Consider the following 26,227-nt stretch of genomic DNA (forward strand, 5'->3'; position numbering starts at 1 on the left):
TCATGTGGCTGAGCGCGCGGGTCTAGGCCCCCGCAGCAGCTCCTCCTGGCCGGATCCCCATTCGTGCACCTCAGAGTCCCTGCTGTCGGCAGACGGCGTCTCAAACTCCATCCTCCGGTGATGGCCAAACACTTTCTCCTGTAGTTCACGGATGTCATTCCTGATGTCGGCCATCATCAGGAGCAGGAAGTCAAAGGAGCCCGGAGGGCCCTGTGGGGAGAGAATAGAGAGGCTCGCTCTGAGCGCAGAGCTCTGGCCCAGTGGCTCAGACTGGACTGGCCAGGCTCCCATGCTGGCCAAACATAAAGATGTCCAGGGTTTCGTTTCAGTATACCCCAGACCCTGACTCACGATGATACAATGACGCCATGTCCCAGCTGATCAATGCCAGCCTGACGGAGGTTGTGTTCGGGAAGGCAGGAGAATGGCAGGAAAGGGCTGGTTGCATGTAGGAGAGGCTGGCGTTCTCCATGCTCCCAGGGAGCAGAGCCAGGAATGCAAGGCTGAGTGCTGCTAGGTACCTCCTCACCTCAGGGATGGATTTGCTGAGAACAGGCTCTTGTGAGGTAGCATTGCACCATCGCTACAATGCACAAGGGTGGGCTCAAGTTGGTTGGATTCTGTGGGCCCGGCCTTGCTCGTGAACAGAAAGTTCCTGGTCAGAGGGGTCTTTGTTAGCCATTAAAGTCAATGGAGCTACGCTGATTTATACTAGCAGGGGAGGGCCCATTGATGTCCATGGTGCTGCATCAGTTTACACCAGAGTGGGATCTGACCATATGTGTACAAATTACTCCTTCCTCTAGGCTTCCCATCTTCTCCCATTGTGTCTATTGGATTGTAAGCCACTGGGGCAGGGAATGTCTTTATTTTGTGTCGTGTCCAGGGCAGAGCATGTTGTCTGGGCTTGATGCCTACTAAAATAAGATAGATGAATTGTGGGGAGGGTGTGTGTGTGTGGAGGGGAGCACACACTTGTGAGACACACCCAGAATCAGGCTAACCTTAGATACTTTCTCAGACCCCTGGGGCCTGATGCTCCACTGCCTTGAACCTTGTGCGGCCATTTACACCCAAACACAGTGGGGACCAAGTGCTAACGAATCAGACTCGTTGAATTTCACACTCACTTTCCCAAGGAGCAAGGCAGTGGGGACTTGGGGCCCAAGCTGAGGTTTCTGACCCTGGCTTTGCCTGATGCTCTGTGCTGCTAATTGTTTTTCCATTCTTACCGGTGGCCCTCGGGGACCGGGGTATCCTCGTTTGCCCTAAAACAGAAAGCAAAGGTCAGAGCGGGGACTAGCAGCAAAATGATTTCTGTGGCAGAGCAGGGGGATGGGATTTAAATCGCTGTCAAAACCCATCTATTTGACAAGGGCACTGAAGGCAGGGTCTTTCAGGTAGGGATAAAGCTGCTGTGGGATTTCTCAGCGACAGGCTGGGAAGTTAATGTTTTCCTGGATTCTGCTGCCAGGGGATATTCTGTGCTTTTGTATGTAACTGTTGTCAGGGTGCTTAGCGTCTGCGCACTGACCTGTGCCAGGCTGATTGCCACCTGCTGAGAGTCTGGCCTCTTGTTTGTCCTCAGAACAAGCTGTGTTGCTGGCTAGAGTTCACCCCCAAAACCAACTTGCACCAAAGATATTTTCATACTCATTGAGAATAAAATGACCTCCATGCTGGGGCACACAGGCCCCATTCTGGCTGGGAGGAGTTTCATGAGGTTCTGTGGCTCCAATGAGCCCCACCCTGCTACACCTGCAGCCAATGTCAGGTGTGGAGCGGGGAGTTCAAAGGAGAAGGCCCAGCTTAGCGTGGGGCTGAGCATGCAGAAGATCAGAGTTCTGCTCTCTTGGGATGAGAAGCCTGGTTACAGCCAGGAGTCGGGGACAGCTGCCAGCCTGGCTGAGTCTCCCAGTGGATGGGATGGCTGATCCGGGGGTTGACCAAAGGAGGGGCTGTTTGAAGACAGCCCCAGAGCAGAAGCCTGGGTTCCTGATGAAGACTCCTCAGATGACCCTGTTGCGAGCTCATAGCTCGCTTGTATTTGGGGACTTCGATACCCAGAAGGGCTGGGATTCGGACATGGCTGAGCTGGAGGGCTGACGCCCATTGCACTGGACCCTGCAAGAGGCGGTGACTGACTGTCAGAGACACTCTGACAGGGTGAGTAATGTCCGACTGGGCCACAAGGGGGAAGCAGAGAGGTTGGCCCCGTCACTCCTCAAACACATAAAGCCATCTGAGCAAAGGTGAATCAAACTCAACACCTATTCCTATAGCGCCTTGCATGCTGCAGACTCCCAAAGGGTTTTAACAAACTGTACAGACACAGGGATCGCTCACCTACCACTGAAATGCAGCCACTTCTGGGACGGAGCGCCTCACCTGTTCTGCACAAGCAACAGCAGGTTGACAAGATGTAACCACTCAGGTTGCAATGGGGCCACAACACCGCTCGTGCGGAAAGTTTTGCTGTAGCTAGAATGGGGGCGTGTACTTGCCCCCCATGCGTCATGCCCCCTGCAGTTGGTTTCGAGACTAGAATGGACCAGTCCGAAAAGTGCATGTTTGCCACCACGGGGGTGTGTGACCCCAGCAGAGAACCCTGGGTCCTAATTTTCCTAGTGTAGATGGATCAGGATTGATTTGCCCTGGTGTAGATAATGGCCAGAGAGACAAGGCACTGGAGGATCAGACTCATTTTCTCCTGGCTGTGGGCCACGAAAGGAATTACGTTACTTTCACTGGGAACTGAGACACGAGACTGGGAATCAGAACTGCGGGAGAGCCTCTTTGCAGTAGGAACCACTGTGTGTATGTGTACAGCGCCTAGCACTGCGGAGCGCCACTGGGGGCCTCGAAGGCAATACAGATAATAATGGAAGCCGTGGTACCTTCTGGCCATTCCTTCCCGGTGCCCCAGGAGCGCCCTAGGAGAAGCACAAACACAAAGCTTAGTGCAGGAGTAAACAAGATCATTGCGACTCTGGGTCTACAGCAAGTGTATCTGGAGGGTGGAGAGCATGTGTGGCACTGGGTGGGGCTGAGGGCCTGCCAGCTGTGGGGCGGGGAGCCAGCTCTGGTGGCGTGGACAGGGGAAGGATGCTGGTGGTTGGAGGTCCAGCAAGTGGATCTGGTGATGGGGAAATGCTGCTGGCTGTGGGTCTCTTGGAGAGAAGGGGCGGGGCAGGAAGCGCTGGGGGCAGTGGGTCTCTGCAGGAGAGGGGGAAGGCACTGAACCTGACTGGGCAGGGTTGGCTTGTGTGTGTGGGACTGGCCCATTTGCCAGGTGTGGGCAGGGGAAGAAGCCATTGGACGATAGGGATGGTGGGCTGGACTCCAGCGCTCTGGGGGTGGGGCCAGGATGCATGACTCAGCGAATGGGGCTTTTGCTACTCACCACTGGTCCCCTTTGTCCGATTTTGATATGCGCAAAGTCAGGATACGGTCCCATTGGTCCCATGTCCCCACGGGGCCCTGGGGTTCCTGGAGGCCCTGGAGGTCCAACTGCCCCTGGACTCCCTTTCTCACCTGTTGCTCCCGGGTCACCTTAACATAGAAAAGGATGTTTGATTTCTGAACTGGGTCTTAAAGAAGCAGAGCAACTGACAGCATTAATACCAGAGAAGGCCCTGGCCCAGGACCCCCGGCCAGAGGGTTTGGATCCAATCTTTACAGAGGGCCTAGCCCAAACCCCAGAGCCCACTGCTCCCAGATCAGGGAGCATTTCTAATCTAGAGCCTGAGCGGAAATCTCTGCTTGGAGCCTGAGCGGAAATCTCTGCTTGGATCCATCTCCGCTTCGTATCCAACTTGGATGTCAGCCCAGCACCCCCACCCGCCTCTTCCCTGGGAAGCCCTAGAGCTGTGTGCCCACCACAGAGAGTGCCAGGCCTGCTGCCCTCCCCATGTGGGGGGAGCCAGGACAAGAAGGCTGGTAACTGAAGGCTGCAGGTTTGAGGCAGTCTGGGCTGGTTTGCCCATTTCTTGTTAAGAGAGGTGTGTCTAACCCCCACTGTCCCCAACCACCATTAGGTTACCTGCTGTCATAAATATAAAGGGAAGGGTAAACCCCTTTAAAATCCCTCCTGGCCAGAGAAAAAAATCCTCTCACCTGTAAAGGGTTAAGAAGCTAAAGGTAACCTCGCTGGCACCTGACCAAAATGACCAATGAGGAGACAAGATACTTTCAAAAGCTGGGAGGAGGGAGAAAAACAAAGGGTCTGGTCTGTCTGTCTATATGCCGCTTTGCCGGGGATAGGCCAGGAATGGAGTCTTAAAACTTTTAGTAAGTAATCTAGCTAGGTATGCGTTAGATTATGATTTCTTTAAATGGCTGAGAAAAGAATTGTGCTGAATAGAATAACTATTTCTGTCTGTGTATCTTTTTATAACTTAAGGTTTTGCCTTGAGGGGTTCTCTATGTTTTGAATCTAATTACCTTGTAAGGATCTACCATCCTGATGTTACAGGGGGGATTTCTTTACTTCTATCTCTATTAAAAGTCTTCTTGTAAGAAAACTGAATGCTTTTTCATTGTTCTCAGATCCAAGGGTTTGGGTCTGTGGTCACCTATGTAAATTGGTGAGGCTTTTTATCCAACATTCCTCAGGAAAGGGGGGGTGCAAGTGTTGGGAGGATTGTTCATTGTTCTTAAGATCCAAGGGTCTGGGTCTGTAGTCACCTAGGCAAATTGGTGAGGCTTTTTACCAAACCTTGTCCAGGAAGTGGGGTGCAAGGTTTTGGGAAGTATTTTGGGGGGAAAGACGTTTCCAAACAGCTCTTCCCCAGTAACCAGTATTTGTTTGGTGGTGGTAGCGGCCAATCCAAGGACAAAGGGTGGAATATTTTGTACCTTGGGGAAGTTTTGACCTAAGCTGGTAAAGATAAGCTTAGGAGGTTTTTCATACAGGTCCCCACATCTGTACCCTAGCGTTCAGAGTGGGGAAGGAACCTTGACACATGCCAGACGGGCAGCACTCAGGAAAGTGCTCCTGCTGGCTAGAGAGGCCACCTAAAAAGGCTGCCACATGATAGGTGGCAGCTAAGGCCTGATGTACACTTAAAATGTAGATCAAGCCAGCTATGTCACTTGGGGTGTGAAAAATCCACACCCCCGGACCAACGTAATTAAGCTGACCTAACCCCTAGTGCAGATGCAGCTAGTTATCACCTCTCAGAGAGGTGGATCACCTACACCAGTGGCTCTCAACCTTTCCAGACTACTGTCCGTACTCCTTTCAGGAGTCTGATTTGTCTTGCGTAGCCCCAAGTTTCACCTCACTTAAAACCAACTTACTTACAAAATCAGACCTAAAAATGCAAAAGCGTCACAGCCACACTATCACTGACAAATTGCTTCCTTTCTCATTTTTACCATATAACTCTAAACTAAATCCATTGGACTATAAATATTGTCCTTACTTTTCAGTGTATTCTATTTAGAGCAGTGTAAACAATCCATTGTCTGTACGAAATTTTAGTTTGTATTGACTTCGCTAGTGCTTGTTATGTAGCCTGCCATAAAACTAGGCAAATCTCTGGGTGAGTTGATGGACCCCCTGGAAGACCTCTGCGCACTCCCAAGGGTACACGTACCCCTGGTTGAGATCCACTGACCTACACCAATGGGAAAACTCCTCCTGTCACTGTAGGAAGCATCTACAGTGCAACAGCACAGCTGCAGCCCCTGTGGTGTAGACACAGCCTAAGCCACCTTCCATCCTGAAATGTGCCAAAGTATTGGGAGGCGATAATTCACTGCTGAAATGCAGCCACCTCTGGGGTGGAATGAAGCAATCCTCCTGCCCAAGTGATGCTGCCGTTTTAGGGAGAGGATAAAGAACATCGCCACGCACAGGGCGAATTTAGGGGAGCAGTATGTAACACTCTGATGGGGGGCAGCATTATCCCCCTAGGATTAGCTCTGCATGGGCCTCCGCCGTCATCCTTGGAGCATTAAGGGCAGTGTCTTCCACTGCACCATCTACACTGCCCGAGGCCCTGCTAGTCTCCTCAGGAAAGGGGCGAGCCGTGGCTTTAGCCACAGAAGATGTGTATCATCCCATGCCAAGCCCAGGGAGCTAATGCAGCCTGGTATTTCCAGGGTAGTGGGGATCCAGGCTTGAGAAATTAGCCCGGCCAAGAGGGTAGCCCCAGCCCAGCTCTTGGCAAAGGTGCCATGGGACATAGAGTGTCCATTGCTTGCCCACTGTAGGTGTTACTCCTGCACTAGTGGGAAGATTGCACCAACCCGGCCGTGCCGCTTCCCTCTGACAAACAGGATTCTTGCTTGGTCTAATGAAAAGCAGTGCTGGGTCAGATCCTCACAGGCATCCAGGGTCTCCCACCCCAGCACTCTCCAGCATCCCAAGATGTACCTGGAGGCCCCGGGGGGCCTCGGGGCCCTAGGGCAGGAGGACGGTATGAGGAGTCTGCTGGTTTGCGGTTAATCCTCATCCAGGACTTCCCGCTCTTGTTATCCAAGACGGGAAGCAGCAGCTGGGGAGGGGAAGGAAAAGAAGTGCAGACAAGCCCTGTAAGGAGGGAGGGTCACGCAACTTCTGCAGCCTCATGCCCCAGGGACAGAGTGTCAACAGAGTGATTCCCAGTGGCAGGGGCTGGAGAGCATCATTGAAAGTGGGGGGAGGCCTAGATTCGTTCCCCCCCACACACCTGACCCTCCTCTTCCTCTCGCAGCCTCCCTAGCAGCCTGACCTCTGGCCCATGAGCACCTAGACCCACCCCTTCCAAATCTGCGTGAGCGGCACTGCAACCTGGCACACGGGGTCACAGAGCTGCTCAGGTCTGGTCCAGCCAAATAGTGGTTGGGTCATGGCCTGGGTGGTCTCCCTGGCTCCATGGTCTACGCCTAGCGGGTTTAGAGGGAATGGGAACCTGCTGCAAAGGGTATGCAGATTAGCCAAGAGAAGGAGGACCTCTGGGAAGAAGGTCCTGCCCCCCTGCATGCCCCTCCCCAATGGGAGTGGCCAGAGAGGCACCCCTCCCAGCACATCCTTTAAAAAAAGCCGTGTGGGCCGTATTCACTACAGGTACAAGTGGATGCAACAGTTCTGACTTCCATGGACTTGTGCCCACTTCGCACAGGTCTGAATGCGGCCCTTGGATCCATTTCCGCCCCGGGTCTGACTGAGCACGTCTGTGTGATCGGGACGACCGCTTCCTGGACTACCTATTTCTTTTCAGCTCTGACTTGGTGAGACTCGGTGGCGGGGTGACAGCCCCAGGGTCCCGTTGAGGGCTGCTTCTGCAGGTTTGCCCCAGACAGCTGTCTGTCGGAGCGCTGCCAGCTGTGTGTGACCAGGAGAGGCTCAGAGTTCGTTGTCCCACCTTCTGTCTCAGCTGGGAGACTGTCTGTTTCATGCTGGTGAACTCCTCGCAGGTGACGGAGCAGGACCTGGTGCCCATCAGGGTCTCCGACTTGACCACTGTGGTGCCTGGAAGAGAATGACGCACCTGTGCCAGTCAGCAGCAGGAATGGGGGGCGGGTGTGGACCTGCAGCCATGGGTCAGTGGAGCTACATCTGCTTGAGCCAGGGCTGAGCGTGGCCCCAGGGTCGGACAGTGCTAGGGACATGATCCTTCTCCTGGTCCACGGACTCACCGCTGCTGGATTTCAGACAGGTTGTCCCGTCAGACGCTATGTAATAGCCAAGCTGGCAATGGCACCGGTAGCTGCCTGGGGTGTTCGTACACAGCTGGTCGCAGACGGCACCTCCGCCTTCCACACACTCATCGATGTCTGGGGTTGAACACAGAGAAACATCAGCCACAGCTCAGCCAGGGGAGCTCCAGGGGCCACGGAGGCCTTGCCAGGGGAACGGACGCAGCAGAAGGGAGATTCCTATCATCCTACAGCCCAGGACAGGAGATACACACATCCCTTGGGGATGGCAACCCTGCGATGGGTCTCTGGGAACCTTCCCCTAGGCTCCTACATTGGACGCTGGAGCCTAGGGATGGCTGTTATCTGCAGCAGCCTCTCCTGAAGCAGAGTCCTCCAGCAGACCCCAGGCCACTGAAAGATGCCGCGTGTGTCCATTTATGACACAGGAGCTATTCCGGAGCCAGGCCATTGCCACCAGCCCAGGCCAAGGGCGGGTACCCTTGGGGGCACTCACCGAGGCAGTAAGGGTGCAGGTGAGTCTTGTGGCGCTCTCTGTCAAAGCGATAGCCGGGGAAGCACGTGCACAGGACGCGACCAAAGTTGTCCGTGCACTGCTGCTCGCACGGGAAGTCGGCGCACGCATCCACGCCTGCAAAGAGGGGCAGATGGAGTTGTGTGCTGCTGTACGGACCACCCCTCCCATGCGCCTCACCCTGGGTGTCAAGCAGGGTGGGTTGGACCGCAGCCTTGCAACTAAGGGTGACCCCCCCCCCCACGCACATCACAGTGCATTGCCCTGGGCCAAATCTTCAGCCTGGCTCTGACTTCCCTGTAAAGATGCAGATTTACATCAGTGGAGGATCCGGCCCCATATGTCCTCTGCATGCGTAAGTAATTCATGGCTGGGCTCTCCCCAGTAACTAGCATCCTCAACCCAATCTCTCCCTTCCACCAGGCATCCTCCCCACCTCCCTCTCCCAGCTGCCAAACCCTCTCCCTAGCTGTAACTGGCAGGTGACCCAATTCCTCTCCCAAGCCTCCCAACCTAACTGTGTCAGACCTGCCCCATCCCATAATAGACCCACTCCACCCTCTGTCTAGCAGCACCCCAGGAGTCTAGCGAGAGCGCAGACTCCAGACCCATCATGCGCTGGACTCTGCAGAGAAGCTGGAGGGGCCCACATTCAACAGAGACTAGAAATGAGCCTGGAGCAAATCGTGGTTCCAAACATCCCGGAACTCTGGGGCAGATCTGGATCAGAACTTTGTGACCTGGACCCACCTCCAGAATGAAAGCGATGGACCCTTTCCCACCCAACACAGAGCAGAATGCAGAAAGCCTCGTCTGCTGAAATACCATATGCTGGGTGCTGAAGGTGTGATGTGTGAAAACAGAGAACTGCCATCACATGGTGCAAGAAGCAGCCCTGTCATGAGCCAACATCTCAAGAGCTTTCACCCTTGGAGCAGGCAGTGGAGAAGGCTGCCCAAATTTTGCAGCAAAGTCTCCCAGAGCCTTTCCAGGCAGTTGGCATCATCCTGGCATTTATCTGACTAGACGATCCACTCACAGGTGACATGATCCGCGGCTTTAGTGCCACCTGAGAATAAGTGTGGTCAGAGTGAGCAGGATGGGAGAGAGCTCCTTTTTATACTTACTTTCCGGGATACACTGGCCCATCACAAACCTATAGCCCTCACAGCACTTCCTCCTGGGGGAGAGAGAGCGAGAATCAGACAATTATTTATTTAATTGTATCACCTAGGAGCCCTAGTCATGGCCCAAGGCCACATTGTGCTAGGAGCTGTACAGGCACAGAACAAACAGACAAGAGCTGCCAATCTAAGTACAAGACAGGAGACAACAGATGAGTACAGACAGACGGGTGAGCACAAGGGAACACTGGCATATTCTTGGCCTCCAGGCCAGTAGTTTCTTGTAGGCCTTGTGGCAGAGGAGAGCCCGGGAGGAGGCCGAGGTGGCTTTATGAGGAGCTCCTCCTGCACGTGAGGGGCAGCCTGGGGGAAAACGCAGAGGGGCTTGTTTGAAAATGCACCATGTGAGCGCTGGAGGCTGCATTGTGGACCACTTGCCAGCTCGAGAACGAATGAGCGACGAACACACATCTGCCCAAAAGCAGTTAGCTTCTGTCACAAGCAATTGGGAGACATCGCAGAAACAAGCAGGGCCAGATTCCTCACTGCATTGCTCCAGAGTGAGGCCAGGGTCGCTCTGCTGAAATCAATGGAGAAATGAAATCAACCAGTGCAATTCCCCTCCTGATGTCTATTTCACAGTGGGCTGGGTGAAAGGGAATGGGCACTCAGTGGCAGGGGGGGTGGGAAGTACATCCATCATCCCACATCTGCACAGTGGGTGGATGCTTCTAATGAGAGAGAGAGAGCGAGCCCAGGGGTATGTAAGTTTCATCTGTCTGATGCTAGAAGCAGGGCAGCGGTGACCTCATGGGAACAGACTGGCACAGAGGCAGCTGCTGCTGCCTGGGAACTGCTGGGGAGCCGGGGCTCAGAGATGAGACAGAGCGATCCCGGCCCTCTAGGGAGAGAGCAGGGAAGCAGAGCAGAGAACACCAGCCAATGTCAGCTTAGCGCTCCAGACGGGAAGGGGGAGATGCATCCCTGGGAACAGAACAAGGGTGGGAGAATCTGGTTAATAAAGTCAATTGAATCCCCATGCAGGGAGGATAAGAGTCCAGCCCACCCTGTGACAGGGCCCTTAAACCAGCTGGATCTGTTGCTCTGGGGAATTCCACCTATATAGGGGGAATCTCGGCAGAGTCCATATCGTGGGGGGTCTAGGCCATACCCCCATAAGAGTCTCTGGTACCAGGGCATGTTGGAGGAGAGAGGGGTCATGGCCAGCATATTCCTGTGCACTGGGCTATTCCCAGCTGTTGCAATGGTCCTTAGAGGCCAGACACAAGTGAGGGCAGGTTTTGGGGCTGATCTGCCCTGGGCCAGAGCCAAACTGACCCCCTAGCAACTTGCGTATAGGGGAGGCACCTTAGCACCTTCCCCCCCCCCAACCCCCCTCCTGGTCTGTGTGCTGAGTGCCCCTCCAGTGCCAGGATGAATTTGGCCCTGTGTGCCTCCATTCAAGGGTGATGAGCACTTTAAAAATGCTGAACAGAAGCATGGGATGATCCTTGCCTAGCTCCACCAGCTGGCGCAGAAACCAGTTAGACTAGCAAGGTGCCCAGTTAAATTGCTGACTCTGGAACCAGTTAGCACTGGATCCTGTTCCCCATCCCCAAAAAACCCCAAACAAACCTGCTGATACTGCAATCGGCTAATCATGGGACCAAGTCACCAATGTACCAGCGGCCTGGCTGCTGTCCTCAGAAGGTGCCCAGTGCAACTCCTGCTGCAAACATGTTGCAAATCCAGTCTTCCCTGCCCCCAGTGACAGTCAGTGCAAAGGGGTGAGAGCTGCAATTCGTCTCAGGGACACAGGGAAGCTAATCTAGCTGCAGGCCTGGGGCGCAGCAGCAGGCGGAGATGAGTTTGATGAGGGCATAAGCTCCATGCAAACCATCCAGGCCGCAGAGCTGCAGCAGTGACATGGACTGTTACAGGGAAAGCAAAGGGATCTTGCTGAAATATGTTTTGTAAAGCCACTTGAACCCTCAAGGGGGCTGGGGGGGGGCTGTTAGAGACGTTCCTGGCCTCTGCTTCCGCTGGGCCGTTACACATGGCAATGGCATGAAGCACGGTGGGACAAAGGGGGTTGATGAAATCTGAGACGGCTGCGAGCACTGGGGACCTGCAGGGGAAAGGTTCACTGGAAGAGAGAAGCCTCATAGAACCCCAGAAGCGGACACACTCAACCAGTAGCATGGAGGAGATGGTGGATTCTCTAACTTGAAGTCTTAAAATCATGAGTTGAGGACTTCAGTCACTCAGCCAGAAGTTAGGGGCCTACTTCAGGAGCGGGTGGGTGAGGCTCTGTGGCCTGGGACGTGGCGGGAGGTCAGACTAGATGATCCTGATGGTCCCTTCTGGCCTTAAAATCTCAAAGTCTATGAGATGCCATTCAGGAGAGAACGCATCGGGGCGGGCACCATTGCGATTGCTCTTGTAGTGGTGCCGAGAGGTGCTGGACAGAGATCGCTGCCTCAAAGAGCTGCCAGTCAAAATAAACAAGACTGACAAAGGCGGGGAGAAGAAAGAGCTGCAGCGAGGGGAAGTGACTCACCGAGGTCACCCGGCAGACCAGTGGCAGGGCCTGGAACAGAACCCAAGACTCCCCGCCCAGCGCCCTGACGGCAAAGCAGGACAAAGCGCCCTGACGGCAAAGAGCTCGGCAAAGCAGCCGGTGGGACAGGAGTTGCAGCTTCAGGGCCGAGTCCATGGTGGGAGATGGTTGGCAAACGCTGCTGAGATTTAGCCTGTGCTGTGTTGGAGAAGGGGCCTAGCTGAAGAGGCAGGAGGTCCTGTTCTGATACACCCATCCCCTTGGCACCCCGCTCTACCTCCCCCGGTGTACCATGAGGCAGGCAAGAGCCTGGTAGGGCTGAGGCTCCCCCGGCAGCCGCTCGGGAGCTGGGTCTGCGACACGGTCGGGTTCATGTGCCCACGTAGCCGAATGCGGAGAGGGGCCGGAAATGGCCATGCCCATCTCTGGGGAGGCAGCGATCCAGCACCCGTGCCAGCAACACCACCCTAGCTGCTGAGCTGCGCAGGTTCTGTCCGGGTGAGGGTTATGCTGGTGGTGGCGTTGCCAGCCGATCTGAATTCTGGGCAGATGTGCAGAGCCCACTAGGGGAAGGACACGGCCACAGATCACAGAAATCAACGAATTCCCGGGGGACACAGAATGAAAACCAGGGTGCAGGTGAGAGGGTCAAAATGAACCTTGGCTGGGGACCCCGAGCAAAGAGCCCTGGACCGGTCCCACTGTTATCACTATCAGCCTGGTCTGGATTAGTGCCAGCAACCTGTAGGTGAAATGATCCACTACCCAATGCCAACCCCCTGCACTGCTCCCTGCTCTGGCTTTAAGTTCTCTGTGTCTCCTGCTGGGCTGGGTCCTTGCCCTGCCTGGGCTGCTGCTGCCGAGACGTGGAGTGTCACTCCAGGCAGGGTCCAGCCCAGCAGAGGGGAGATGTCTGCAGCGTAATTCAATTAAAAGCAAAAGCCGGGTTCCCGCAGAGTCGGAGGCAGGGAGGAGCCTGTGGTTTGTTTTCTCAAACCCTCTGTGGAGACACTTTAATTAAAATGACCTTCCAGTCCCCCCATCCCCCAGCCTCACAATTCACCTTGAGGTCTGGCACCAGTGCCTACGCACGGCTTTAACCCTTCGTGCCTCCACAGCCTGGGCCCTGAGCATCTCGCCTCGCTGGCCTAGCTCCTCCCAGTCGCTCCTCCCAGTTCCTGCCCAAAGATCCTCCTCTTGGCAGACCTGGACTAGGGCGTTCTGCTGTCCACACAGAGGCCAAGTTCCTGAGAGCAGCTGTGCAGGCCAGAGAGGGGCACTTCACCCAACGTTTATCTGCTGATACGCCCTGGCCTTCCACAGCCTTTCCGCTCTCTAAACCCAATCCCCCTATTACAGTATGGTCTCATTCAGCCAGATAGCAAGGTGTGAGCTCCTGATCGGCCTGTCTGTCTGTCTAGGATACAGCCCTCATCCCCAAAGACTCTAGGCACCTCCTGAAAGTTTGCGCCATTAGCCTCACAGTACACTTCAAAGATAGGGCAGCATGATTATCCTCACTTTACATCTGGGGAAACTGAGGCACAGTGAGGCTAAGTAATGGAACCAGAGTCACACAGGGAGTCTTGTGGCAGAGCTAGAAACCCTCAGTCCAAATCTAGCACCTTAACCACAGGATCATTCTTCTGCATTCTCTGCCAAGCAAAAGAATTCTGCTGTCACCCTGGAGGGCAACCTGATTGACATCACTGGGAAGGCTCCAGTGTAAATCTACTGCCCAGCTCCCAGAGCGAGGGGAACATGGAGCCTTCCCTCAAGGTCGGGTCCTGCAGCCATGGCACCCCTCTGGGCTGGCGGGGGAGGGAGGACTGGAGCAGACCTCTCTCCAGATCCCATCTGTGCGCTACCAGGCAGAGAGGCCCATAAAACTGGGCTCTAAGCAGCCTTCCCAGCTCCTTCCTTCTCCATCCCCAGCACCGTGGGTCCACATTGAGAATGGAATTTGGCCTTCACTGTTTACCCTCCGTCCCCTGTTCAGAATCAGCTGCAAATAGAGCGAGTTGCCCACTCCAGGTTGGTCATTGGAAGGCTAAATGAAACAGCACCCGACACGAATGCATGCCAGAGCCCACCCATTGCTCCACACCTAGAGTGTATCTACACTTGAAACTCTACACCTGCAGCAGTTCCCACTTCCCACTGTAGCAGTTCAATGTAGACGCACCCTGAGAGGCAGTAGCTAGGCTGATGGAAGAAGAATTCTTCCATCAACCTAGTGCTGTCTACGCGGGGACTTAGGGCATGGCTACACTTACAGATGTAGAGAGCTTTGAGTTAAACCTGCCTTCGGAGAGCGCAGTAGGGAAAGCGCTGCAATCTGTCCACACTGATAGCTGCAAGCACACTGGTACATTTGCAGCACTTGCAGCGGCATTGGGAGCAGTGCATTATGGGCAGCTATCCCAGCATGCAAGTGACTGCAACTTGGTTTTCAAATGGGGGGTAGGGTGGAGTGTGACAGGGAGTGTGTTGTGTGTATGTGGGGGGAGAGAGAGTGGGTTTTGGGGGGCTGAGAGCATGTCAGCATGCTGTCTTGTAAGTTCAGACAGCAGCAGATGCCCCTTCCTGCCCCGCCTCTCTCTCTCACACACAGCATGCCACAGTAATGGTTGCTTTGTCTCGGAGCAGATAAGCAGCTGGCTGTCAGAAACGGAGCTTTGAAAAGGCATTTCCACATTCGTGCAGCAATTACAAAACAATTAGAAGAGTGTCCACTTGACTTAAGGGATTATGGGACATTTCCGGAGGCTGATCAGTGTGCAGTAATGCAACACCTCATTCACACTGACGCCCGGGCGTTGCAGCCAAGGCTCATCAAACGTTATTCCACTTGCCGAGGTGGAGTACCAGGAGCGCTCTAGCCGCGGAATCAAAGCGCTCTACGTGCCTTGCCAGTGTGGACAGGTAGTGAGCCAGGGCATCCGGGGCTGCTTTAATGTGCTCTAACTTGCAAGTGTAGCCAAGCCTTTAGGGTTTTTCCCACCCCTGAGTGATGACACTGGACCAAGCTAATTTTCCAGTGCAGGCCAGCCCAGATCACCAGCCAACCATAACTTTCTGCCTTTGGACTCAGTCATTCGGTACTTCCCCCTCCCTGGAGCTGTACTTTCCGCCTAGAATTGGGATGGCTCATTTTCAGACATTGTCCTCTGGGACGGAAGCATCACAAGGAGCTCACGCTGTGACTAACTCAGTGTTGGCTCTGGAAGCTCTCACCTGAGACAGTCTTGCCTACGATATCATCACACAATGTCATACCAAACTAGGGAGGGTAGATCCATTGCATCCCCTTCCTCCACCCATTCTGTAATCGCACGGCAAGGTCCGATCTCAGTAAGACTGTACTGCTGCTGAGGCTGCACGGTGCCTAGGTAAGTTGCCCTCTGTCACAATCTCCCTACTCCTCCTCCTCCTCTGGGTGATGTACTGAGATCTGGGCTGGGGTCAGCTGACTCTGCGCCAGGAGGAGCGAAGAAGTCACTCCAGCTGGGCACAGAGACCACCATGACTATGGAAACTCTCGTGCATCTGTGGGTAGTGCACATCGGCTGCATTTGGGCTGGATTCCAATCCCCGCCCCACTTTTTCCCAGGACTGAAGGGGAGGATGCTCAAAGCCTTACTTTTGGGTATAGCGTCAGGCAGAGCTCACCCTTCGCCGGACGCCCTTCTCAGCTACATGTGCAATCCAGCTGTGAAGAGACTCCTGGATAAACCCTCTGGACCAAGGCCTCCCGTCACTCAGAGCTGGCGACAGTCAACACTTGTTTGAACGAGGAGGCTGAAGTGCCCTCTGGCTCAAGGAGAGGAATAGTCTCTCTAAGGCAGGGCTGGGAGCTATTGGTGGTGCACAGTGGGGAGGCTCAGAAGAAAAGGTCTGATCTGGAGACATGGCAATGGGAGATGTGGATGCTTAGCTCTTCTCAGGATCAGGCCCTAGCTGAAGACCAGATCTTGGTCCCCACTGAGCCAGCTTGGCGCCAGTCTGGTGGCACAAAGCAGCCTCCAGGCCTGTTTCGCCAATTACTGGAGATTTTCCTGGCACAGGGGAAACTGCTGTGTGGGCAAGAACCAGTATAGCCAGCTTTATGCTACCCCTCCTGCCCACCTCAGCACAGGGGTGTGGCTGAGGTAGAAGGACAAAGGCCTGAGCTGCTGTGTGCAATGCAGTCACTGCATGAGCTCACCTTGAACCAGCCGTGAGGCTGTCTTGAGTTGGGACTGGACTGGCAGAAAGATCCCTCTCCAGCCGCTCGCTCCCAGCTACATCGGGTACTGCAGGGCTGGTCCCAAGGACCTGGCCCAGCAGCTCTTCCAGATTGCAGCATTGGGGCTGCTGAGGCCAGTCAAGCTGGAACTGAAGAGGGGACTGCGAGAATATGTGATGCATGCCAGCTGGGGGGCATAGACAGTGCTGATTCAGCTTCCCCCGAGTCAGCGTTCGGGGGGAGCCCCAGCCAAGCCCAGAGCTGCCTGTGGCTAGGAAGCCCATGCTGAAAGAAGCAGCAAATGCCCGATGGAATAACCCCCCCACCCTCGCTCCCCCTCTGCTTCTCTGCACAATTTCACTAATTAAAATGCTGGAGCCCAGCTGCTGCAGTAATGAAAGAGTTCAGGGGAAGCTCGGCTTGGCAGGGCCCTGCAAGGTATTTGGCCCTGCTCCCAGCCAGTCCTGTAATCATAGCTGACTCAGCAGGCAGCTTGGGCAAAGGTTCAGCCAGCCAGTGTGCTTCCAATTTCCGCTCCAGCCCTGGTGACAGCATGCAGAAGCCTTGGGGGTCTGCCCAACAGAGCAGGTAGCAAGACACGGTCCGGTCCGGGGGCTGCCCTCCCAGATCAGAACACTGGCTTGGGAAAGGCAACTCTACCCCACTCCAGCTCTGCAGGCGGGGGAGTTTGCACACCCTTGTGCTTTGCAATAGTAACTTCTCAGCCTCTCCTCCTGCTAGGGGGCTAGTTAGTTACAACAGGCATCCCAACCTCTCCACATAATCACTCACTGTTTGTGCTTCTCTCCTCCCCTCACTCTCCTCTTACCTCCCCTTCTTTCAGTGGCTCTTCTCCTCCCTCAGCCTGGGTGTCCTGCAAGGGTCTGTCCTCTTCTCTCTTGACCCCTTGCCTCTGGGGGATCTCATCCACTGACATGGCTTCAGCCACTATCTTTATGCCAGTGACTCAGAACTCTACCTCCCCTCTCCTGACCTGCCTCTCTCCAGCCAATCCGCATCTCGTCCTCCCGCTGAGACTGAAACTGATCTCCCCAGCTTCCCTCCCTAACCTTCCCTGTTCCCCCTGTCCTTACTGATCACACCCCCAGCCCCCAACACTCAGGCCTTGGGGTCCTCTTTGACTCCTCGCCCTCTCCTTTGCCCCACCCACCATTGTGGGGTGTCCCAAACATGCTGCTTCTTCCTCTGGATAATATTACCGATTTTGGCACAGGGCTACTTGGGGATGGTAGTTATTGGTTTCATTTATTGATCTGAAATCTACCTATTTTGACTGTATCTGCTATCCCCTTCCCTAACGCAGCCTCGGATATAGATTTATACAATTTTTTGTAAGGCCGGAAGGGACTGTTTGGATATGTTCTCTGACCTACACAGCACAGAGTATAGAAATTGACCTAGTGATTCCTACACTGAGCCCAATAACTTGCAGTTTAACTAAAGCAAGGGGTAACATCTTCATGGCTGCCGCTGCCCCGCTGTAATGTTTCAGTGTTGACACTCACTGCAGCGAGGGGAGGGGTTCTCCTGTCACTGTAGTTCAGGGTTTCTCAAACTTCATTGCACCGCGAACCCCTTCTGACAACAAAAATGACGAAATGACCCCAGGAAGGGGGACTGAAGCCTGAGCCCACCGGAGCCCCGCCACCCTGGGAGAGGGGGCCAATGCCCAAGCCCAAGGGCTTTGGCCTCAGGTGGGGGGCCTGTAACCTGAGCTCTGCTGCCAAGGGCTGAAGCCAAAACCGAAGCCCTACTCCCCAGGGATGAAGCCTTTGGGCTTCAGCCCCGGGCAGTGTGGCTCGGGCTTTGGCCCCAAGTGGCAGGGCTTGGGCTTTGGCTCTAGGCCCCAGCAAGTCTAAACACCAGCCCTGGTGACCCCATTAAAACGGGGTCATGACCCACTTTGGGGGCCTGACCCACAGTTTGAGAACCTCTGCTGTAGTTAATTCACACACCCCTGAGAGGCAGTAGCTAGGTCAATGGAAGAATTCTTGGTTACATCAGCTTAACTACATCACTCGGCGTTGCGGCTTTTTACACCCCTGAGAGATGTAGCAGTGCTGATGTCAGTTTCCGGTGCAGATCAGCCCTGCGTGACCGAGCGGCCAAGTCCCTTTTACACACGTGATTTAAGAGCCTAAGGCCCGGTCTACACCAGAAAATTAGATCGAACTCATGAAAAATCCACAGCAGCGTAGTGAAGATGACCTAACCTCGTGTGTAGGCAGCACTAGGTCAATGGAAGAATTCTTCCATCGACCTGGCAGCCACCTCTCGGGGAGGTGGATTATCTATGCTGGTGGCAGTATCCTTCCCGTCAGTGTAGATTGCGTCTATACTGAGGCTCTACTGCAGCGTATAAGTGTAGACAAGCCCAGAGTGTGGCTGACTTTCAGTAAGACTCAGAGTACTGAAGCCCAGATCCTCAAGGGTATTTAAGCTCCTAACTTCATTGATTTCCGTGGGAGTTAGGCACCTAAATACCTTTTAAAATCTGGCACTGTCACTTTTGAAATGGGACTTAGGCTCCTAAACCACTCAGATGCCTTTGAAAATGTACTGTCTCTACGTGTGTGTGTGTGGATAGCACCTAGCGTATTGCAGGGGCTACGTGACTACCAATCTGCTGGATCAAAAGGTACGTCTACGGCGGCGTGTAGAGTACAGACACTGCACACCCAGCTAGCATGGGTGTATATAGCGTGTAGATGGTGTGGCACGGCTTAGGCCAGAGGTCAGCAAACTACAGCCCACGGGCCACATCTGGCTCACGGGATCGTCCTGCCCGGCCCTTGAGCTCCCGGCCAGAGAGGCTAGCCCCTGGCCCCTCCGCTGCTGTCCTCCCTCCCCCGCAGCCTCAGCTCGCCGTGTCACCAGCGCTCTGCGTGGCGGGGCTGCGAGCTCCTGCTGGGCAGTGCGGTGGCATGACTGGCTCCGGCCGGCTGGCGCAGCTGCCAGTCCTGCTGCTTTGAGTGGCATGGTAAGGGGGCGGGGAGCAAGATTGTTGGATAAGGGGCAGGAGGTCCAGGGGGCAGTCAGGGGACAGGGAACAGGGGGCAGTTGGATGTGGGGGAGGTTCTGGGGGAGGCGGTCAGGGGATGGGGAACAGGGGGGGTTGGATAGGCATGGGAGTCCCAGGGGGGCCTGTCAGGGGGAAAGGGTGTGGACAGGGGTCAGGGCAGTCGGGGACAGGGAGCAGGGGGGATTGGTTAGGGGGTGGGGTCCTGGAGGGGCAGTTAGGGGCAGGGGGTCCCAGGAGGGGGCAGTCAGGGGACAAGGAGCAGGGGGGGTTGGATGGGTCGGAGGTTCTGAGGGGGGCAGTCAGGGGGCGGGAAGTGGGAGGGGGTGGGGTCCAGGCTGTTTGGGGAGGCACAGCCTTCCCTACCTGGCCCTCCATACAATTTCGGAACCCCGATGTGGCCCTCGGGCCAAAAAGTTTGCCCACCCCTAGCTTAGGCAGATTGAGTGCCCTACACGCCTGAATCCCCCCGGGGTACATACCCTACATGGCTCTCTGCACACCCAAGCAGCGACTCCCGTCTACACTGCTGTGTTTGGCAGTGCAGTGTCCCGCGGCCTCCCACCCCTGCCAGAGCCTTTCACTGCGATGTGTAGTCACACGCTGCAATGACAAGTGGGGATGCAGCTCGCCTTTCACTGCAGCACAATGGTACTCGACACACCACCATAAGTGTGGACATAGCCAAAGAGAGACCCAAGGGTTCACCGCAACGGGCACAGAGTTGCCATGTGCGTCTGCGATCTCTCTTTCAGCGAGTGGCTGGGTCTATTCAGCTCTCTCCCAAAACTCCACGCTGCTCTATTTTTCCAGTCTCCAAAGGCTCAAGAATTCCCTTGGCAATGCACAAAAAATGCTGGAGTGTGCATTTAAAAAATGCCTTTGCAATGACTGGAGCCTGCCAAGCCCCGCTCTCCTCAGACTGTTTTCGACTGAAGATGATGCCGGTCCGAGGGAAGCTGGCCACATCTGGTGCTCAGCTGGGCTGCCTCGGAGAGACACATGGTTTGGGTTTGGACACTTCAGACCTCCTTTTTCTGGTACAGGATTCGTGATCTCAGTAAAGCTATAGATCACACACGGCACCTCAGTGCACAAAGCCCTGACTGTGGAAGAGTTCCGGGAGGATTTCACTGGAGAAGCTCTGGCTAATAGCACTAATACTGTGAGCGTTTAGGGGGTCTTTTATTTGTGAGTCTCAAAGCACTTTACAAATATTAACTCATTAAGCCCCGGAACACCCTCAGGCCAGCTCCTGCATTCCTCACACATTCACACTCTCCACAGTCACTGGGCTGGACTCCCAGCATAGCTCTAACGGAGTCCTTGGAGCAGCGCTGATTTACACCAGCTGGGGCTCCTCCTGGGCGTTGTGATTGTGCAAGCAATGCAGAATCAGACCCCCTGTGGTGTAGTTATTATCCCCATTGTACAGCTATGGGAACCGAGGCATAGAGAGCAGAAGGGACTTGCCCTTGGTACGAGAGTGGAAGAACCAGAAATAGAATCCAGGCATCCTGGCTCCTGCTTCCCCGGATTTAACCATTAGACACAGTCAATCTATCCTGAGAGCTGTGACCTGTTTGTTTATCCTCATTATAGGAAAGACAAAGCCTTCTAAATGCCCCCCAATTTCAAAATCCTAGGGGTGCTACACATGCCTCCCCTTTCCCACCCTGAGCTTCCAAATAGGCACATGACTTACCGTAAGCATGTGGCCGGCATCCCACCTGCTCCTGTACAGGAGTATTCCATGGTCAGGATTTTATTCTCGGGACAAGATTTGCTGCAGGAAAGATGAAGGAAGAGTTTAAGTCTAGTTTGTTCCTTCCAGATCAGATTGCAGGCTGCCTTGGTTCACAAAGCCATCTCAGCCTGTCCCACCTGAGTGTCATAGGCACGTGTCAGACCAGTAGACATGGCTTGGTGGTTTTTGCTCACTGGTCTTGGGTCTGGAGTGACATGAGGGCCTTAAGGTTGTATTTGTCAGAATTAACCGTCCCTCCAAACAGACCACATCACAGGCAAGTGCCCTTGGATACTTGTGACATGAGAAGCTAGTCAAATTTTGGTGCCCTGGGGATGTTCCAGTCGGAAGTAGGACTTGATGGAGCCTGGTATTTTCTTTGATGCATTTCTCTCAAATCTCCAGCTTTTTCCAGGGTCAAACTATACTCAGAGGCCACACTGAGGTCTTGTCTACACTACAAAGAGAGGTTGACCTAAGTTAGGTCAATGTACAGCCACCACAGTAATTACTGCCGTGATTTATGTCCACACTATGCCCCCTCTGTTGGTGGTGCATGTCCTCACCAGGAGCGCTTGCACCGATTTAACTGACAGTGTGGGGCATTGCGGTGCACTGACTGCCCGGAGACCCCCACCGGGGCTGACAGCTGGAGCTCCCCCTGCTCGACTGACAGCTGGAGCCCTGCCACTGAGCTGCCAGCCCCGGCTTGGCGGGAATCTGGCTGTCAGCCCTGGTAGCAGGGCGGCTCGGGCTGTCAACTCTATGCTCACATCGCCTGTTGCTGCCTTTGACAGCCTGATCTCTCAGCCCCACATGAGGCTGAGAGCTCAGGCTGCCAAAGGCAGCAACAGGCGATGTGAGCAGTGCAGGGGGTACACGGACACTGTGTCACCCTCACTGTGTCGACCTAAGCACTATGCCTCTCGCGGAGGTGGAGCGATTAGGTGGGTGTAGTGGGCATCTTACATCGGCGGGAGAAATGTTGTAGACACTTGCAGTGTTAAGTTGACGTAAGCTGCCTTATGGTGACCCATCTCTGTAGTGCAGACCAGGCCCTAGGCTTTCTTGTTTTTTCCCTCTCTGTTCTTGGTTCTGTCCTCAGTTTCAGTGTGTTCTCTTGCACACCCATACAAACCTACCCCAAACAATACTCAGCCCAGAAGCACCTGGATGGCTTCACACACACCTTTTGTCTTAGGTGGCATTTATGTTTACAGTTATGTTAACAGAAGGATGAGTTCACACCTACCAACCTCAATGAGCTTTTAACCCAACCCATGATTAGGTTTCACCCAGTTTATAACAATATGCTGCTCTTGGCCAGGGCTCCTAGCCAGTGGCATGCCGGGGGGGGTCGGGTCTAATGGCCTGGAAAACCACACAGACTCATGCCGTGTGGTGGTTTGGGAGCTGGGTAAGGCGGAGTGCTCCTGTGTCAGAGGGAGGAGAGGAAGTTGTCCTGCGGCTGTGGGTAGGAGCTTTGGCAGCACTGGCCCCATCAACACAACTGGCGTATCTGAAACATCTTTTGCAGATATTTTTTTGACAGGCATAAGGTGATGTGTCATTGCTTCCAGTTAGTCCATTGTGCAACACCAGGAAAAACAATTTACTTGGAGGCTCCACAAAACGTGCGGGAGGGGATTTAAGGTCGGCGCCTCAGCTGCTGAACATTGGCATAGTTCCACTGACGTCAACAGAGCGAGCGTGCCCATTTATGCCAGCGGAGGATCTGGCCCTTAGAAAATACTTTGGTGCTTATGTCCTTAGCTATAAACCATTCTGCTCAGACAGGCTGTCTGTCTGTCTTGAAGGTGAGTCAGATCTTTCTCTCTCTCTCGTTCTGCAGCACCGAACATGTTAACAAAACAGATGGGCCTGATCTGGGGCCTGACTCTTATCCCCAGGTTGACACTGGTGTAGTCCCACTGACTCTAAGGGAGTTATGCCTGATTTACCCCCCTGTAAGTGAGAAGAGAATCAAAGCCCAAACCTGAAGTCCTTCCTCCCTCAGAATTCCCACGGGGTCAGATTCAGACCTGATGGAAGCAGCTGCAGTGTCAGTGGGGTCAATAGAGTTAGTCCTTCTTAAACCAGGCTGGAACTCAGCTCCCTGACCTCAGTTACAAATGCTGAAGGGGTAAGTAAAGGTGTCTGTGTGTGAAGCCTGTTCCAAGCATGCCTTCAGGGGGACAAGAACCACATGGCCCCGGGATTCTTCCTCCACCGGATGGGCAAAGGCATGTGGTAATCCAGATACTGGAAGCTGCAGTAGCTTTCGATTATAAACTCTTTGGGGCAAGGGCTGTCTTCAGACATGTCTGTACAGCCCTTAACACAATGGGGCCACACTGAGCTCAGTTTATTCCAGTCCCCCATTTGTCCACATTACAGAGCAACCACACACCTTGGCATGGTTGTCAGTCCGTGCTGCACTCTCATGCTGTCTGGCCAGTCTGAGCTGCAGAGGGGGTCTGGGGCTCTGAGCTGCAGAGGGGGTCTGGGGATTAGTAACAGGGAATGGATCCCTTCATTGCCAGATCATTAGTTCAGCGCTGGCCCAGGTTGCGAGCGCTGAAAGTCATTTACCAGCTGAGGGCTGCTCGGTGGCTTGTGCGAAATGGGTCCAGTTCCTTGGGCACAACTGCCAAATGCAATTAAGGCTAATTGGCAAGCCCTTGGTGGCCCTCCCAGAAGAGAAGCTAGGGATTGAATGCACCATGGAGACTGAACTCTTTCTTCTCTCCTCACGCAAGAGGTGGGGAAGCTCTTGCTGCCAGGACCCATGCTGTGCCTGCCCTGTGGACAAATCCACAGAGGACTGTCATCTACAGGGCTATTGTCAGTCCAGCACGAAATGCACTTTTAAACAAAAACGCACAAAGGATTGACCTACAGTGAAAGAGCTGCAATATGGCCCAGGCCTGGAATAGCAGAGGGGCTGCAGGTGAGGATGGGGGCACTGGCAGTCCTGGGGGGGGGCGCGCTCCAGGACTGGAATAGAGGGGTGGGGGGCTGCAGGTGAGGATGGGGGCACTGGCAGAGCTGGGGGGGGGGGCTCCGGGACTGGAATAGCAGGTGACGGCTCAGCTCCAGGAGCTCAGTGGCTCTGAGGACAAGTGGCAAGCGCCGGGCGTCAGAGACCTGTGCAGGCAGAGTCCCGTGGGGCTCGCCAAGGGCGGGCTGCTGGCGCTGGGGCGCGCTGGGGCGCCGGGAGCCGGCGAAGGGGAAAGGCGGGGGTGCCGGCTCCTGGCAGAGATGCTGCCCCCGGCCCGTGGCGCTGCTTACGGGAAGGAGCCGTTCGAGCTTCCCACGCCGGGCCCGAGCGCAGAGCTGCGGGGGCGTTCGCCAGGCGGAGCAGGGAGCAGGCTCGGCTGCTGTGGGGCGGGCGGCTCCCGCACTGCGTCCCCGATCTCCTCCCCGGCGGGAGCCCAGGGCTTGCCTCTGCGCCCGGCCCTCGCCCCGCAGCCCCCAGCTGCGCTGGTTCAGTGACAGCCCCCAAGCGCCCCGCATCTCACCTCTTCCGATCCCCGGAGAGCGGCGGGAAGGGTCCGGAGAGCAGGGAAGCGAAGAGCAGCTCGGCTTCCAGCAGGCGCAGCATCGCCCTGGACTCCCGTCCCGTCCGGGCTCCTCCCGACCGCAGCCCCTCAGAGCCGGGCCATGCGGGACCCCGCAAGGGGCTGGCGGCTCTGGGACAGCTCGGCCTCTCCCGCTGCTCCCCCGGGCCGAGCTCCCCAGCCGGGCGCCCAGACGCGGCTCCCCGTCCCTGCGCAGGGTGCCCGCAGCTCCGCTCTCTCCTCCTCGATCTGCCCCTCTGACTCCGCCGCCCTGCAGCTAAGCTCCCGGCTCTCTGGCCCGAAGACAGAGTTCAGCCCCTCCTCGGATCCCTGCCCCTTCCCTCCGCTCGCCGCTTCGCCCTCGCCTTTTGTGTCCTGGCCGAGAGCCCCCTCTCCTGGTGCCAAAGGCTGCGTCCCTTCCCACCAAGACCTGCCCAGCGCCCGCAGCTTCTTGCCCAGGGCCGCCAGCTCTCCCTGGAGCATCCTTCTTCTGCCAGCCCAGCCCAGATCTTGTTTAATCTCCAGGAGCTCTCCGAAGTCGTGCCTGGATCTTGCTACAACCTAACCCTCTCCCCATGCGGGAGACCGGTGATGGGCAGCTAAACAGGGAACTGCCCAGAGATTATGGGCCCCAACAGGGCATGTACAGTTAACAGGGGGCCAAAGCCACTTAGAGTGGGAGTAGAGACTAGCACTGAGGGAGGAAGGGTAGCACCTTTTCACCCCCTTTAGGGCCCCTTGCCAGAGCAGTGTAAAGGGATCTTTGGGGAACTGGGAGTCAGGCCCTGTTTATTCACCCAGCACAGGCATTGGACATGGCGCTATGGAGAGGAATGGACTATGAAGGGCCTGGTTCTCCTTTCCCAGGGGTGTAAATTAGGCCACACTCCCCTGGAGTTGGTGGAATTCCACCCCTGTCTGGGCATTGCGGGGAGGTACAAACCTCCCAAGCTCAGCTCGGAGCACCTTGCCCATCATTCGAAACTAGGAGACCAGGATGGCAAACATCAGCTCACTCCTTCCACCAGCTGGGGGCACGTAATCAAACACCAACACCTCCATGGCCCAGCCTCCATCCCCTGTCTCTCTGCAAAGGCCAGCTGAATCAAATGGGCCCTGTCCTTGACCAGTCTGGGCTATTCTGGACTAGGGATGGGAGGGAATTCCACAGCCCCTGGAGCCCTCATGGAGAATGCCCTGCCAGCTGCCACCCCACCGTCAACTCTAAGCATCAGTCTCCTAAAAGAAGTGGGGGAAGTTTCCTCTCTGGAGGAATTTAAAATAGGTCTGAACAAAACATTGAGAAGAATCCTGTGCTGGAAGGGAGATCGACTGAACCATCTTCAGTCCACAGGCCAGATTGACAGCAGGTGTAACTCAGCCTTGCTCCATAAACTTCAATGGTGTGATGCCAATTTACACCAATTGAGGATCTGACCCCTGAGCTTTTATGGGCCAGCTTCTGATGCCAGTTACACCAGTATATCAGACGCTGGCCCTAGTCTCTCCCCTTCTGGAGGCTGATTGTGACATAAGTGGAGTTTACACCTGAAGCTATTTCAAGGTCACAAACCTTACAAAGAGCAATGGGAAAGCTGTTGGCATCGGAGGCAGTGCTTGTTGACCTGCGCAGCTGCCTTTGGCATAGCTGTGTTGAGTTCATGAACCCTTCCCCTGTAACTTAAACCCAGGGATCTTTAAAGGGTGATTCCATTTAAAAACCAAACTCACTTGTTTTGCTAGCTAAGGAGTAACCTGTGCTGTCTATTTAGGACACATTCTGCCACCCAATGCATAGGAGTGATGC

At 55.1% G+C, this 26,227-nt stretch overlaps 1 protein-coding gene across 1 annotated transcript; it reads right to left on the reverse strand.

Moving 5' to 3' along the window:
• On the reverse strand, positions 1–24,464 carry LOC144270746 (collagen and calcium-binding EGF domain-containing protein 1-like). Its single transcript, XM_077827407.1, has 11 exons — positions 24,382–24,464; positions 20,819–20,899; positions 9,289–9,341; positions 8,144–8,278; positions 7,627–7,764; positions 7,353–7,459; positions 6,383–6,503; positions 3,404–3,552; positions 2,898–2,933; positions 1,233–1,268; positions 1–210 (listed from the first exon to the last, which is right to left on the reverse strand). Exons 1-11 carry the CDS (start codon positions 24,462–24,464, stop codon positions 1–3), a joined length of 1,149 nt encoding a protein of 382 aa, XP_077683533.1.
• Between the last annotated feature and the right edge of the window lie 1,763 nt (positions 24,465–26,227).

Source organism: Eretmochelys imbricata, chromosome 10, assembly GCF_965152235.1.
Source record: "Eretmochelys imbricata isolate rEreImb1 chromosome 10, rEreImb1.hap1, whole genome shotgun sequence".
Taxonomy (NCBI): domain Eukaryota; kingdom Metazoa; phylum Chordata; order Testudines; family Cheloniidae; genus Eretmochelys; species Eretmochelys imbricata.

Coding starts and splice junctions, on each gene's coding strand:
- LOC144270746 (XM_077827407.1), bottom strand. CDS start 24,464: ATGCTGCGCCTGCTGGAAGCCGAGCTGCTCTTCGCTTCCCTGCTCTCC. Junction 9,342..20,818: donor ATGCCGGCCACATGCTTACG/GTAAGTCATGTG, acceptor TCTCTCCCCCAG/GAGGAAGTGCTGTGAGGGCT. Junction 3,553..6,382: donor AGGCCCCCCGGGGCCTCCAG/GTACATCTTGGG, acceptor TTCTATGTTAAG/GTGACCCGGGAGCAACAGGT.